Source organism: Periophthalmus magnuspinnatus, chromosome 1 (assembly GCF_009829125.3).
Source record: "Periophthalmus magnuspinnatus isolate fPerMag1 chromosome 1, fPerMag1.2.pri, whole genome shotgun sequence".
NCBI classification, from domain to species: Eukaryota; Metazoa; Chordata; class Actinopteri; order Gobiiformes; family Gobiidae; genus Periophthalmus; species Periophthalmus magnuspinnatus.
In genome coordinates this window covers 7604973-7618455 of record NC_047126.1, presented here as the reverse complement: position 1 = coordinate 7618455, position 13483 = coordinate 7604973, and the positions used below count along the sequence as shown (strand labels likewise).

The following is a 13483-nucleotide window of genomic DNA, read 5'->3' as shown; positions in this document are numbered from 1 at the left end:
TAACACAACAGAACTGAATAAAGAGGAAGTTCCACAAGGCGTCATGCAGAGAACACGGCCTGGAATATCCAGACTGACTTCTCTCTGTATTTTTTATACAGATTTATTTCAGTCTGGTCCATGTCCTCCCTCATGTCTTAAGTGCGGTCAGACCTAATTGTCCAGTCAGATCTGTTTTTTTCAGAGACACATGTGAAACAAAGGAGTTCATTGTTCACCTGTGATTTACCAATAAAATCACATTTATCTCACCTCAGATTAGCACAGTTTAGTACGTTGCTCATTGATTCTCCAGAAATCCACCACGTTTTTCAGCCCCTATGATATTTTTTCCTATATTTTTCCTGACATGGAAGGATCATGCATGTCCCTAATTGGTTAATCCACCTGTCAATCACACCCATTTAAAAACAGAGAGATTCACCAGCGACCAGAGTGACATCTTCAGTATTGAAGAACTGTGTATTCTGGATCCCAGGCAACTAAGAACACTCATATTTTTGGCCTTTTGAAGAAGCTTGAAGCTGTAACAGACCTGGACTTGGACCAGACCCGTTGTAATCACGCAGATGTTTTATGTCAGATGCAACAAGCAGCCAGGTCATGTGTTTGCAGAGCCATCTCAGAAATGTACTTTTGTTTGTTTTATTGGCTAAGGACTTAGGCTGCTGTATTAGACATGGCACAGTAGATATATGTGTGTTGACTAAATACCTCAAATATTTGGGATATTGCTTTCAAACACAGATTATATATATAAATGGACATAGCTAACCTGCTAGCCGCTGTGTTCCAAACAGGAAGTGATCATGAGCACATTTCTGGCTCCAGTTCACTTTATATTGAAATGTCACCCCTCTCTCTGTAACTGCTGCTGTCAGACTCGTCATTTTGGACTTAAAGTGTTTGTATTGACCCTCTCTACATGATCCTGGTGTTTCATTTCGCTATTGTGTCTGTAAATCAAGATATGAACATTAATAACAGACAAATCAGACTCCTTCTTTCCTTGAGGTTGCTCCCACTAGCGTTAGCAACAGGTTTGATTGACAGCGTTGCTAAGTGCCCGCTCCCTGCTAAACCAACGGTGCACGAACGGCTTCACTGTGATTTCAAATAAATAGCCGGTGGTTGATTTGATGTTGGATTGAAGCGATGAATGGCACAGAGGTATTCTCATTACGTTGTGTGTGATGACAGTCTCAGCAGTGCCTCGTGCCTCTCCTCTGCCGCTCCTGTCCTCTCTGGACCTCTGATTTAACGCTGTGGCATTTAAAGCTGAGGCGGCCCCAATACCACACGCAGTGACAGGGCCTGATGTGAACCTTTGGGATCAGTGGTCATTGTATTAAGTTTCCAACCTAATGCTTTTTATTAGACACAATTCAAACCATCCAGTGTTCAAAGTATCGATAAATAATAAAGGATTAGATTCACTATAGACCTAAGAACAGCATTTGACTCTTGATTTTTATATCTGATGTATAAATGTGTAAATAAACCTTTCCAGTATTTGTTTGAACGCTCCGATCGTAGAACTACTTCAGAGGGCTGCACATACCAAATGTAAATAATGCTTTACAATAAATATAGTATCTCCATGAGTCTGTTTATAGTGTGTTACTCATGCTCTGAGTGTCTGGAGCGTGGAGTGTGGACATGGTTTTGGAAGTCTAAAATGAACGCCAAATAACAATTATAGTTCGTTTGGGAATGACCTCAAAGTCTGACATCACCAATCTGTCTGAACAACCAACACTATTTAAGGCTAAGGTGTACTTTATCAGGCCCTCGTAAGGGAAGTTTATTATGTTAAGACGCTGGGTGACAGTAGCTCAGTTGGTGGAGTGTTTGTCCATTTATCAGAAGGTTGGTGGTTCAAATCCCGCTCTTGACATAAACATTGTCGGTAGAGCAGCTACATCCACTGACCCACAGGTTGATGGTGCGACTAAGGCTCCTGCAGATGAATGCTGTTGTTGTGTCCTTGAATGGGCGTGAGAATGGGTGAGTGATTCCTTGATGTAAAGTGTTTTAAGCCTTGAAGTTGGAAAAGTGCTATATAAAAATATGGCCATTTACCAGAGCCACTATAACCAGAGCCACTCCCAGGCCCATCTTGAGTTAGTCTTGGTCAGTACTGCCTTAGCTGGAGAATTTGTTGGGTAGTTTTGGGTTGATGGATGAACTAGTCACAGGGAGAAACATGCAAACTCCTGCTCCTTCTTGCTCTGAAGTCTATTTCTTGAAAAGCAGTCATTCCTTGAAATTTCTTCTGTCAGATTCGAATACGTAACATTAAAATGACAAATTAACTGACCAAAAATGCAATAGTTATTATCATACAGATTTATATTTCAGATATATTTATTCTTTATTTTTAAGTAATGTATAATACTGTAGTTCCCTGCTCATTATGTAACCTAAATATCCACCGTCTTTATAAAACTGTTGCATTGAATCAAATAGTTTTATATGAGAAACTGTGTATTCCTGCGTTTATCACAGCAACCTGAGAGTTTGTGATCCAAGTTTAGAACAACCGTCACAAGTAATGAATGAAAACACCGTGAGGCCTCCAAAACCATGAGCACCCCCACCTGTTGTTAGCCCACCCATGTGAGCAATGTGATGAGAGAAGTGGCAGGAACAGGAAACTCTAATGAAGTAATGTAACATAAGAGCTTTTATAGAGAGGCAGAGAGAGGCCTTCAGATGGAGCCGGACTCTCCCTGCAGATTCACTGTGTGTGCCACTGCCATGTTTGGTCAGGACTCGCTCCTCCTCGCTCTGCTCTGTTTCCATCTGTGCACTGAATAAACACAAGTCTCTATCACATCGCTCATCAGCTGCATGCGCCTCAGAGGGACAGCTCACTACAAACTGAACACCCGAAAGGTCTCTCTGCAAGACTCGACCTGCGGAGACCCAGATTTGAAGCTACCGTCTGTAATTCGATTGACCGACTCATCCCTGTCGCATTCCCACATAAGACCACTAGATGCCATCCATGTTACTTGTGTCTGATAGAGTGCCAGCTTTGTCCTGCCAGATGACCAGACAGCGGTGACGTTTACGGCGACGTCAGCTCCCATTGGGGGCCGCAGCGATTTAACGATGTCCAGTGATCCACGGGTGTCATAGATTATAACTATACAGCAGAGAAAAGCACAATGTCTTTAACAAAATGTACGTAAATGAAGCAACTCCTGGGACTTTTACTGACTTTTATTGTCTTAAAAACAGCTAAAAACAGAGCTAACCTTTAAACCAAACGTGCCAACCTTAAAGCTACAGGAACCAGACCAGCTCTGCAGAGAAATATTTTAGTTTGTGATCTTTTTATGGGGATTTAGGTGAGAAAATGTACCTGTTTCTTCCTAACAAACCACTGCAGACTTTAACATGAACCATTACTGTTCTTACTTTGGGTGGAAAGGGAGCTGTTTCCTACCTTGAAAAGTAAGAAACGAATGAAAGAGCCACAGCAGCAACCAGGACAACCTCCGCAGCAGCACAGAGGCGGCCATATTTGCAACAGGCGGCTTAAACGGGCTCTCTAATTAGGGGGCGGGTCAAAGGGCGGAGCCAAGAGGAACACTTCATGTGCAGCAGGGAAAAAAACAGACAACTCCACTACACGTCGAAAAAGTACGTTTAGTATATTTTTAAGAATCCAAAACGCAATAGCCTCTTCATAAAAAGCGATTACTTGACCTCGGAAGGTTCTTGACTCAGTTGATGTAGTTGTTGTAACCAGTGTTGTTCCGATACTGATGCTGGTATCATCAAAAGCTTTGATATCGGACGTGCGGTGGACTGAGTGTGATGTCAAATGTCATTCCAGTCAAATGAAATTCATCGAGGCTAGCGGTTATGGCGGCGAATTTGGAGCCAAGTTCCATATTTGGAATTCCGCGAGTATCATAGCAACCAAAGAGCCAATCCAGAGCGAGGTTGATGAAGGTAACGCCCTTTCCCGGGTTTAGCATGGAGTGGGCACTTAGCAACGCTGACAATCAAACCTGTTGCTAACACTAATGGGAGCGACCTCGGGGAAAGAAGGCTCCTGATTTGTCTGTTATTAATGTTCATATCTTGATTTACAAACAAAATAGCAAAATAAAAACACCAGGATCATGTAGAGCGGGTTAATACGTAAATTTTAAGACCAAAATGACGAGTCTAACAGCAGCATTTACAGAAAGAGGTCACAGTTTTTCAATATAAAGTGAATTGGAACGTGGTGGCTAGCAGGTTAGCTATTTCCATTTATATATACAGTCTATGGTGGTAAGTCACTGTAACATTGCCAGTGCTGCGGGGAATGTAAAGCAGGATTTCCAATAAAGGTTATTACACTCTGACGCTGACAAGAAACATCGGTGCTATAAAACCCAGACAGCAGGTATCCAGCACATGTTCTCCTTTAGATCACTGCTCTGTCGCCGCGGGACGTCCTCTGCTGCATTCAACACTTATTTATAGACTCCTGAGCTCATTGAGAATTTTCTGAGGAGTAATCGAATCTCTGTGTATAGGTCAGGACCCGTGTGAGGAGTGAGGGCTGACGGAAATACAGTCTCAGACGGACTGTTCTCTGTTTGATCGAGTGACTGTCAGCGGCTTCGGCCTGTTGATGATGTGGGTTTCAGTTTCAGTTGATATCAGTGTCACAATACAGCCACAGGGTCAAGGGAGGAGGGTTTGAGGGGACACTAACCTCCCCTAGAATGGCCCCTGTCTTCCCCAAAACCATTTGCCCCATTTTCATTGCTCAACTAAAAACGTGCAAATGTTTTATAAATCACTACAGGGGCTAACTACATCTAAACTTGTTCAAAACATGGCAGGGGGTGGAGTGTGCGCTTGCATCCATAAAACATTCATAAAAAAGTATCATGTTAAGTGTGCGTCCTGATTGAAGAACTCAGCCCCCCATAGCTCCTCCAAACAAAAAATCTGACCCCCTGCATAGTATGAAACTTTTAGCAAAAAATAAACTAAAATAAATATGTTTTCTTTTTTGGTTAATTGAAAAAACTGCGTTCTTACTCTGAGGGGCCTGACTCATATTTGGCCTGGAGGAGGAGAAATATTGTTCCATTGGCTTCAGTATTTCACCGTATGGCATAAAATTGATCTCCTTGAAAAATGTTCCCAAGTATGGTTTTAACTTTCTATTTAGATGGAATCATGCAGGTGAAATGCACCTCCAGAAAGTTGCATACTGTACCTTTAAAAGAACTGAAACATGTTGTAATGCTGTTTTTTTTTCTCATTTTCTTGTTTTTATATAAAGTGTAACATTAACAGGCTTTGTTTTGAGCAAGTCCCTATGTTAAAATGTTATGTTATTTTATGTTATGTTTATGCTATGTTTGTTGGACAAGCGTATTAGTTCTGTCATAAAGTCCAGCTTCGTTCAGTTGAGGCTCTTTGCTAAAGTAAAGCCCTCTGTGGAACCTTCCCTGGCTCCTGTTTCACATCAGGAGCAATTCTAAATGTTCTTGATTGTGTTTAAATGTGTGCGCTCTATGTCTCCTCTTTATTTGAGGGCGTTATTGCAGCTCTATACTCCACCCAGAGCCCTGAGGTCAGAGGTCAGCTCTTGTTGGTGTGCCCAAAGCCAGACTATGTAACAGCGCCCTCTGTCTGTCAGATCCTCTCAGTCTTTATCACAGTTTAAGACCAGACTGAAAAACCACCTCTTCTCCCTGGCATTTAATATCGTGGTGTTTTATTGTTCTTTTTCCATGTATCATATTATCTGTATACTTGTTTTTTTGTGAAGCACTTTGGCCAGTTGAAGTTGTTTTAATTGTGCTATATAAATAAACTTGAATTAAATTGAAGTTTCAGATACTGGCAGATCCCAAAAATAACAGTCTAAAATACATGTCGGATGAGAATGGGTTAATAAGATTAATTTCTCTGGTTGGATGATGGAAAACGACGTGTTTGGTAAGACGAGCAGCATGAAACATTGAAATGCACATTAAATAAGTTGTGGAACTTTTATACCTTCTTTTCATGCGCCACCTAATGGTTATTCTCTCCGTGTCACTCACCCCACTAACAATGGTTCCTGGCCCAGACATCAATATATTTTTATTATTTTGTGTGTTATGTTGAAGTTACTCTCCTCAACACTGTGAAATTATCCAGTTTGACTTGTGCTGTTGTTTTGTCCAGATCACCCCGGGCAGCAGAGCGTCTGTTGCTAACCTGTGCGCGGGGGATGTGATCGTGGCCATCGAGGGGGTCTCGGCCTCGGACATGCTGCACTGTGAGGCCCAGAACAAGATCAAGGAGGCCACGAGCCAGCTGCACCTCACCATCGAGAGGTACTGCTCCAACAAATACACAAATACACAAATACACACAAGTCTTTTCAGTTTGCTACGGATGATTCAAGGCAATACCAGTCAAAAGTTTGGACACGCCTTCTCAATCAGTGTTTTTAATATTTACAACGTTGTACATTTTATCTACATATAGGAGAATCAAATATATGAAGCAAGATATGTGGAATTATGTAGCAAAGAAAAAAAAGTGTACGTTTTTTACATTCAAATCCTCAAAGTAGACACCCTTTGCTTTGGTAATAAATAGTCACATTTTTATACAGCACTTTTCTGTCTTCAAGGTGCTCAAAACACTTTACCTCAAGGAACCACTCACCTATTCACACACACATTCACTGGGGCTAAAGGGGTTAAGTGTCTTGCCCAAGGACACAATGACAGCATTCATCTAAAGAAGCTGGAATTGCAACACAAACCTGTGGGTCAAAGAATCTGACCGCTCTACCAATGATGAGAGCGTGTTTTGAACTGCCAACCTTCAGATTAGTGGATGAACGCCTGACCAACTGAGCGAATGTCGTCCACGTTTTGTCGACAGTGGTGCAAATCTTTGGGTTTCTCTCAGTTGTTTTTTTTTTTTTTTTTTGTTAAATCTCGCAAATTGGTTTTCACCTCACAGGACCATGTCACGGTCAAGAAATGCGAAAAGTGCAAAGCAGTGATCAAAGCAAAGTGTAAAGGCTATTTTTAAAACTCTAAAATCTAAAACAAGTGAGATATTTAAAGTTTATTTTTGTTAACTACATTCCGTATGTGTTAGTCATAGTTTTGATGCTTTCTCTCAGATCTACAATGCAAATAATCATGAAAATATGAATAAAGTGTCCAAATTTTTGGCTGGTCGTCCAGGTTAATGCGAGATTCTTATAACATTCCTTGAGTTATGTCTTGATTCATTCACACCTGTAAAGATTTTTTTTCTTTTGCAAATAAAGAAAATCCAAACAAAAAAACATTGAAATATCTTGTTGGAAATATTGGCTATTGTCTGAGCTACACTCTGCTGCCTTCTGCTGGTAAAAACACCCACTGAACAGAACAACTGCCTTTTCTGAATAGATCCTGAACACTTAAAACACCTCCTGTAAAGAAATGAATGCACCTCTTAGCATTGTTTTTGTCATTAGTGGCGCCCAACCCAGTTCAACCCTTGAGACCCTTTTCTTAACCTTATCGAAAACTTTAACCTTACTAACCATACCCCTAAAGCAGACACGCCCAAACTGTGGCCCGGGGACCAAACTGTGGCCCGGGGACCAAATGTGGCGCTCAGACCATTTTTTCTTGGCCCTTAAGCTTCCAGGTAAATTGGCCCATTTTACCTTAAACAGAACTTTTTACTGTACATTTCCAAAAATCTACTTACTGTCCATCTCAAATATATAATGTGTCCCATTGAGGATGTGAGAATGAATAAAGGTCTAGTGGTTCAGTCTAACTTGTAATAAACACACAGATTTTAAGTATTCACTGTACTGGCGATCAGTCTATGGCCCTCAGTCTGTGTTTTTACATGTGGCCCTTAATGAGAAAAGTTTGGACACCCCTGACATAAAGTTAACCCAGATGTTAACACCAACAAATCTTGTCTACCAAAACAAAGCATGTTTTAAATGTAATATCCTCCATTTCAACATCAGCGGAGGGCATCTGATCCTGAAAAAGGGGCTATGACACTTCTATTTCACTCCTATGGGGCATTAACTGCTAAGACATAACATATTTAGATCACCATGTTTCCTTTTATTAGTTTGAAAATGCTAGATTCACCCAAAACTATGTAAGAACACGTTTGATAAGTTTCACTTCAGAGCACTATCACATTACAATCAGGGTGCATCCCACTAATGAAACTACTGCACATCGCATCAGGTTTGTGAAGTTGTAGTGTATCTTTTTGTATATTTATGCAAAATGGCCGTGTGGGAGGATAGACGATGTAGGCGTGTGGGCGGAGCATTGGACAGAACTGTACTGCTAACTTACTCAAACATGAACGAATGACATTTAAAATCCTTTGTCGTGACAACTGACAGGCGGGACAAAGAGACAGAACTCGAACAAATGAAGTTAGATGGATCAGTGGGTTGACAGCGGGGGGTTTGCCGTGGTCCAGGGACAGAGCGTGAGCAGCGGAGTCAGAGACGAGGTGAACAGCACCGGGAGTGAAGAGCAGGGTCGAAGACAGAGGAGCTGAGCGGGTCCAGGGAGCCGGATCTGACGAGGAGCAAAAAATATCCAATTTAGAAAAGAGCAAAGAGTCACAAGAGCAAAAACAAGAACTGAGCCAAGCAGAGTTGTACCACAAGGGATACGCGGACGACCTGGTGCTGAGTGTCAGGTCCTGGCTCCCTTTGTCCTCCCCAGTTGCAGCTGATTGCAGATTAGCTCCAGGTGTGCAGGGGATCAGCCCAAATCTCCGCCCATCTCCAGGCTCAGACACAGAAGGGAGGGGGGAAGAATAGTGCAAAAAAGGGCAGGACAGACCGGGATCATGACATCCTTATTTTGGATTAGGACATCAGGGTTGAAATCTCTCAAAAGTTGATTTTACATAACACCCCCTTTTTAAATTATTTTTTGGATTATACCTCTTGATAAATAATAATCCAATTGTGAAGCCTGGTGAGTTATGAAACGCAGAAAGCTTTATTCTTTGTTATAGATACGGACAGTTCCTCTCTGAGTCTGTCTCCCCAGAGCATCTTGAGTATTTATACCAGAACGACAAACATACATTACAAAAGCGGGCTCACATCTGTTCACAGTCATGCGTGTGAACTTTTACTCCTGAGGTAAGACTACAAAGGCTTTCCTGGAGGATGGGACAGAGCCTCACATGTGTTAAAAACTGCTCTGGGTCTGACAGACTGACACAGACCAAGTGCATTTACACAAACGCGTATGATAAGGATATTTTCTTCACAACATACAGTAAATACACATACATTTCTATCACATGTTATTTCACCTGATAAAGTCAAATCAATGCAAAGATGACCACTTCAAAGTCTGAATAATCTGTCATATGCAAAGTTGGAACCTATTTAAAACTACATGTATGTAATTGTTACTATACAGGCATTACACAAGACCTTTATGGCCTTGAAGCGTGAACAAAATTACTTCACACTGCCTCGTCTGTATAAAAATCCACTTGTACATATAATGGTATGTGTAAAAGGAAGACGAGTGCAAAAGCAAACTGCAAAATCAGGGAATAAATAACTGTACGAATCGTTTCTTCTTTTCTTCTATTCAAATAAACCCTGAGCCTTTAGAACGCTAATAGAGCTGAACTTTTCAATTCAAAAAAGCATGAAATCTGACCTTACCGCGGTGTCTGTCCATCATCGTTTCCTCTTTTATCCTGCTGCTCCACTGTTGATGATGAAGTGCCTTTAGAGACCTTGTAAAGTGGAGCTACTTTTGCACTTATACGTTCTGTCCTTATAAAAGTTAAAATGCAAGATAAGAAACCAAATCAGAAGTCAAATCAGATTACAATGGGCGAGTGTTCTGCCAATGAAACTACTGCACATCGCATCAGGTTTGTGAAGTTGTAGTGTGCAGTTATGTGTCATGCTTTTGTATATTTATGCAGAATTGTCGTGTGGGGGCATGGGTGATGTAGACTTGTGGGCGGAGCGTTGCACAGTCTCAGAGCTCACTGTAAGGAGGGTTTGAATAGGGCCTGGGAGAGATCGCTAGATTACTCAAACATGCACGGATGACGTCTAAAACCTCTTCAGGCATGTTTTGGATGAGGGAACAGCATTAAAAAAAGATTTGCATAACTCCCTTGGGGCAACTGATAACGTAATCAGGTACAATAATGTAATATTCTGATGATTTTAAATGTAATAACACATTGGGAATTGCATTTTAAGTCTTTGCTTGTTCATTTTTGTGAAGGGTACAGGCTTTATCCATGTCCTGCTGATGTCCTTTGGTTTGGAATACACATTTTGTATGGATTGCAAAGTTGTTGAAAATAAGTTAAAACTCTGTTAGACTAGACCTTGCTTTTACAAAAAAATGTTTAATGGCAGTGACAGAGTTTAATGGCAGTTTGGTTTGACTCAAGGCCTCAGATGTACGAGTGACTCATTCCGATCTTTGAATCCCATTATCAATATGTTTTGCGTACACGTATTACCAAGCCATGTGCAAAAATCAATTTAACCATTTCACTAACAAATACTGACATAAACATACGGATAAAGCTATTGAAATAAAGTTAATGTACAATTATAATTAGTCAGTCGTGCACGTGAGTGTGTCTGTGTCCTTGTTCACATGCACAACAAACTCTGATTATAATGTGATTCATGAATGTCAGATTTTTGGAGTCGTAAGATTATTAAAATGAAATGCTGACTCTTAAACCATCTGAAGTCTTTCTGATCATGGTCCCTTTGGTCACTCACATTATATTTTGCAGTTTACATGTTTCATCTCTGTGATGTAAAAATGCAGGACTCATCAGTGTGTGAGGATGTAACAGCAGCTCGTGAGTCAAACTGGTGCTTGACATTTTTGTAAAAGCAAGGTCTGTCCTACCAGAACTTTTGCTTATTTTCAACAACTTTGAACAAAAATGAAAAAGCAAAGAGTCAAATGCAATCATTTTAAAGTTCTACACTTGGTTATTACATTATGACATTTTCTCTTGTTGAGCCAATATTATATTATTGAGAAGCTGTTACCACGTCCACTTTTTACATGATGTTATCAGTCGCTACAACCCTCTTTAAACTAAATGACTAAACCTACTTTAAAAAGTCAAACACATACCTGAGCCCACCTGAAGAACAAGTCCACATCCCTGTATTACAAGCTGAGAACATATTAGAACATTTAACCTTTTGATGGAGTTAATGGGCAGAGCTTCCTCTAGATCTTTTTTGTGTTCGACAATAACAGCGACACAGAGAAAAATATCAGATCTAAAGTAAGAAGTCAGGATTTCTGCAGAATGTCCTGACCAGGGGTCGGCAACCTTTAACAGCCAAAGAGCCATTTGGACCCGGTTTCCACAGAAAACACTGGGAGCCGCAAATACTTTTTGACATTGAAAATGAAAATAATACTGTATATATTGTTGTTTTTTTACCTTTACACTTTGTATAAACAACTATAGTGCGGTGCTTATGAAATCCTTGAAGTGCTACAGAGAAAATAAAATTTTATTTATGTACCGGTAATGAACACATTTTGAACATTTTGAGCTCTTAAAAAAAAATGTCACTTTTGTCTGTGAGGCGTGAGCAGTGTTTGTTTTAACATAGTTCATGATGGAGAATAGCAGCTCACAGACGTATGAGGATCTGAAGGTCAACAGGACTCATGCAGATTTCTTCATGTTTACGTCGGGGATGGCATTCCCTGTTTTAAACACACATTTGTCTGATCTTGGAAGGTTCTCAATATCACTCCGTCTGTGATTCTGAACAAGAGTGGCTGTCTGATGGGCAGCATCCTCAACCGTTTGAATTTGGACACCCACATATCTTTGCCAGCTCCAGATCAGGTTGACTTATACCTGCACATGAGTTTTGGGCGGCGTTTTGGCGGGTAAACTGGTTTCTGTGAGTGTGATGCTTATTTTAAGCAATGAAAAATAATAAAATATAATTTTATTTTAATATTTCAAGATCACAATAATCTTCCAATTTAAAACTACAAATTAAAAAAAGAACTAACACAAATAAAATTCACTTCAATCAAACTTATAGTTTAGAATGAAAGAGTTGCCAACCCCTGGTCTAGGTCTTCTTTCTTCTTTCTTTTCTTTTCACATTTTATATTAAAATCCTCCAGACTTTCCTGACATTTCTTTGTTGACAGTGCTGCAAACTCTTGACCTTCTCTCAGCTGCACGATGAAGTCTCCTCAAATGGTTTTCTCTTCACAGCTGTGTCTTGTCCAGGTCAAGAAATGCCAAAAGTACAAACAAGTGACCAAAGCAGAGGGTGGCTAATTATGAAAAATCTGAATTTCTTTTTTTTTTTTTTTTAAGCTATTTTGAGTTAATCTTTTGTCTACTACATTCCACATGTGTCATTCATAGCTCTGATGCTTCAGTGAGAATCTACAGTGTAAATAATCATGAAAATAAAGAAGAAAAATAAATGAAAAAGTGTGTTCAAACTTCTGACTGTGCACGTACATTGCTGTGGAGGCACTGAAAAAAGGAAGAACTTTTTTTTTTGTCTTTTGTTGCTGTGAATACAATTTGTTTATGTTTCAGGAACGAGGCCAGACTCTGGTGCCCTCGTGTGGTGGAGGACGGGAAATTACATCCCTACAAAATGAACTTGGAAGCGGAGCAGCAGGTCAAACCTCAACCAGGCCGTTCTTTTGTGTTGTTGGGCAAGAAACTTAAGACATCTACCTGTGTAAATGTGGTGTGTGAGCATAGACTGTATAAATAAATGGACATAGCTAACCTGCTGGACGCTGCGTTATGGCTCCAATTCACTTTACATCGAAAAACTGTGGCCCCTCTCTCTGTAACTGCTGCTGTGAGCCTCATCATTTTAGTCTTAAAATGTTTGTATGAACTCGCTCTACATGATCCAGGTATTTTTATTTTGCTATTGTGTCAGTAAATCAAGATAAGAACATTAATAATATAAAAATCAGGCGCCTTCTTTCAGAGTTCCAAATATGGGACTCGGCTCTAAATTGACCGCTATAACCGCTAACCTCGAAGAGTTTCATTTGACTGGAGCCGAACGCTGTGGGTGACGTCACGCTCACTTAGTCCACGTCTTTATACAGTCTGTGTGTGTGAGTGATGGTTGGACAGGATGATGCAGCGTGTATCAAAGTGCTGCTTTAAGAGGCTTGTCAGGTGTGAAGATATATCATGAACGTCAAGTGTGTTATAGTTGGAATGTTTATGTTTTTCTGTGTTTTAACATGTAATTACCCAAAAGACCACATATATTACCTGAATTTCATAAGTTTTCTTCCACACATGATTGTCTGAAATAGGTGATGTGGGTTAAGTGTCTTGCCCAAGGACCACAAACAGCTATGATTTGAGATTGGATACTGAATTGACAGATAACTTATGTTCAATTTTAAGTCAGATTTCTGTATCTTGT

At 40.3% G+C, this 13483-nt stretch overlaps 1 protein-coding gene across 1 annotated transcript in view; it reads left to right on the top strand.

Annotated features, from left to right (window-relative positions):
* The window catches only part of LOC117372643 (PDZ and LIM domain protein 3-like), a 32687-nt gene that overhangs the window by 4437 nt on the left and 14767 nt on the right, over nt 1-13483 (top strand). Inside the window, exons 2-3 of the mRNA XM_033968469.2 lie at nt 6196-6347; nt 12622-12706. Of these exons, the coding sequence (XP_033824360.1) occupies nt 6196-6347; nt 12622-12706 (237 nt within the window). The remainder of the gene's footprint in view (nt 1-6195; nt 6348-12621; nt 12707-13483) is intronic.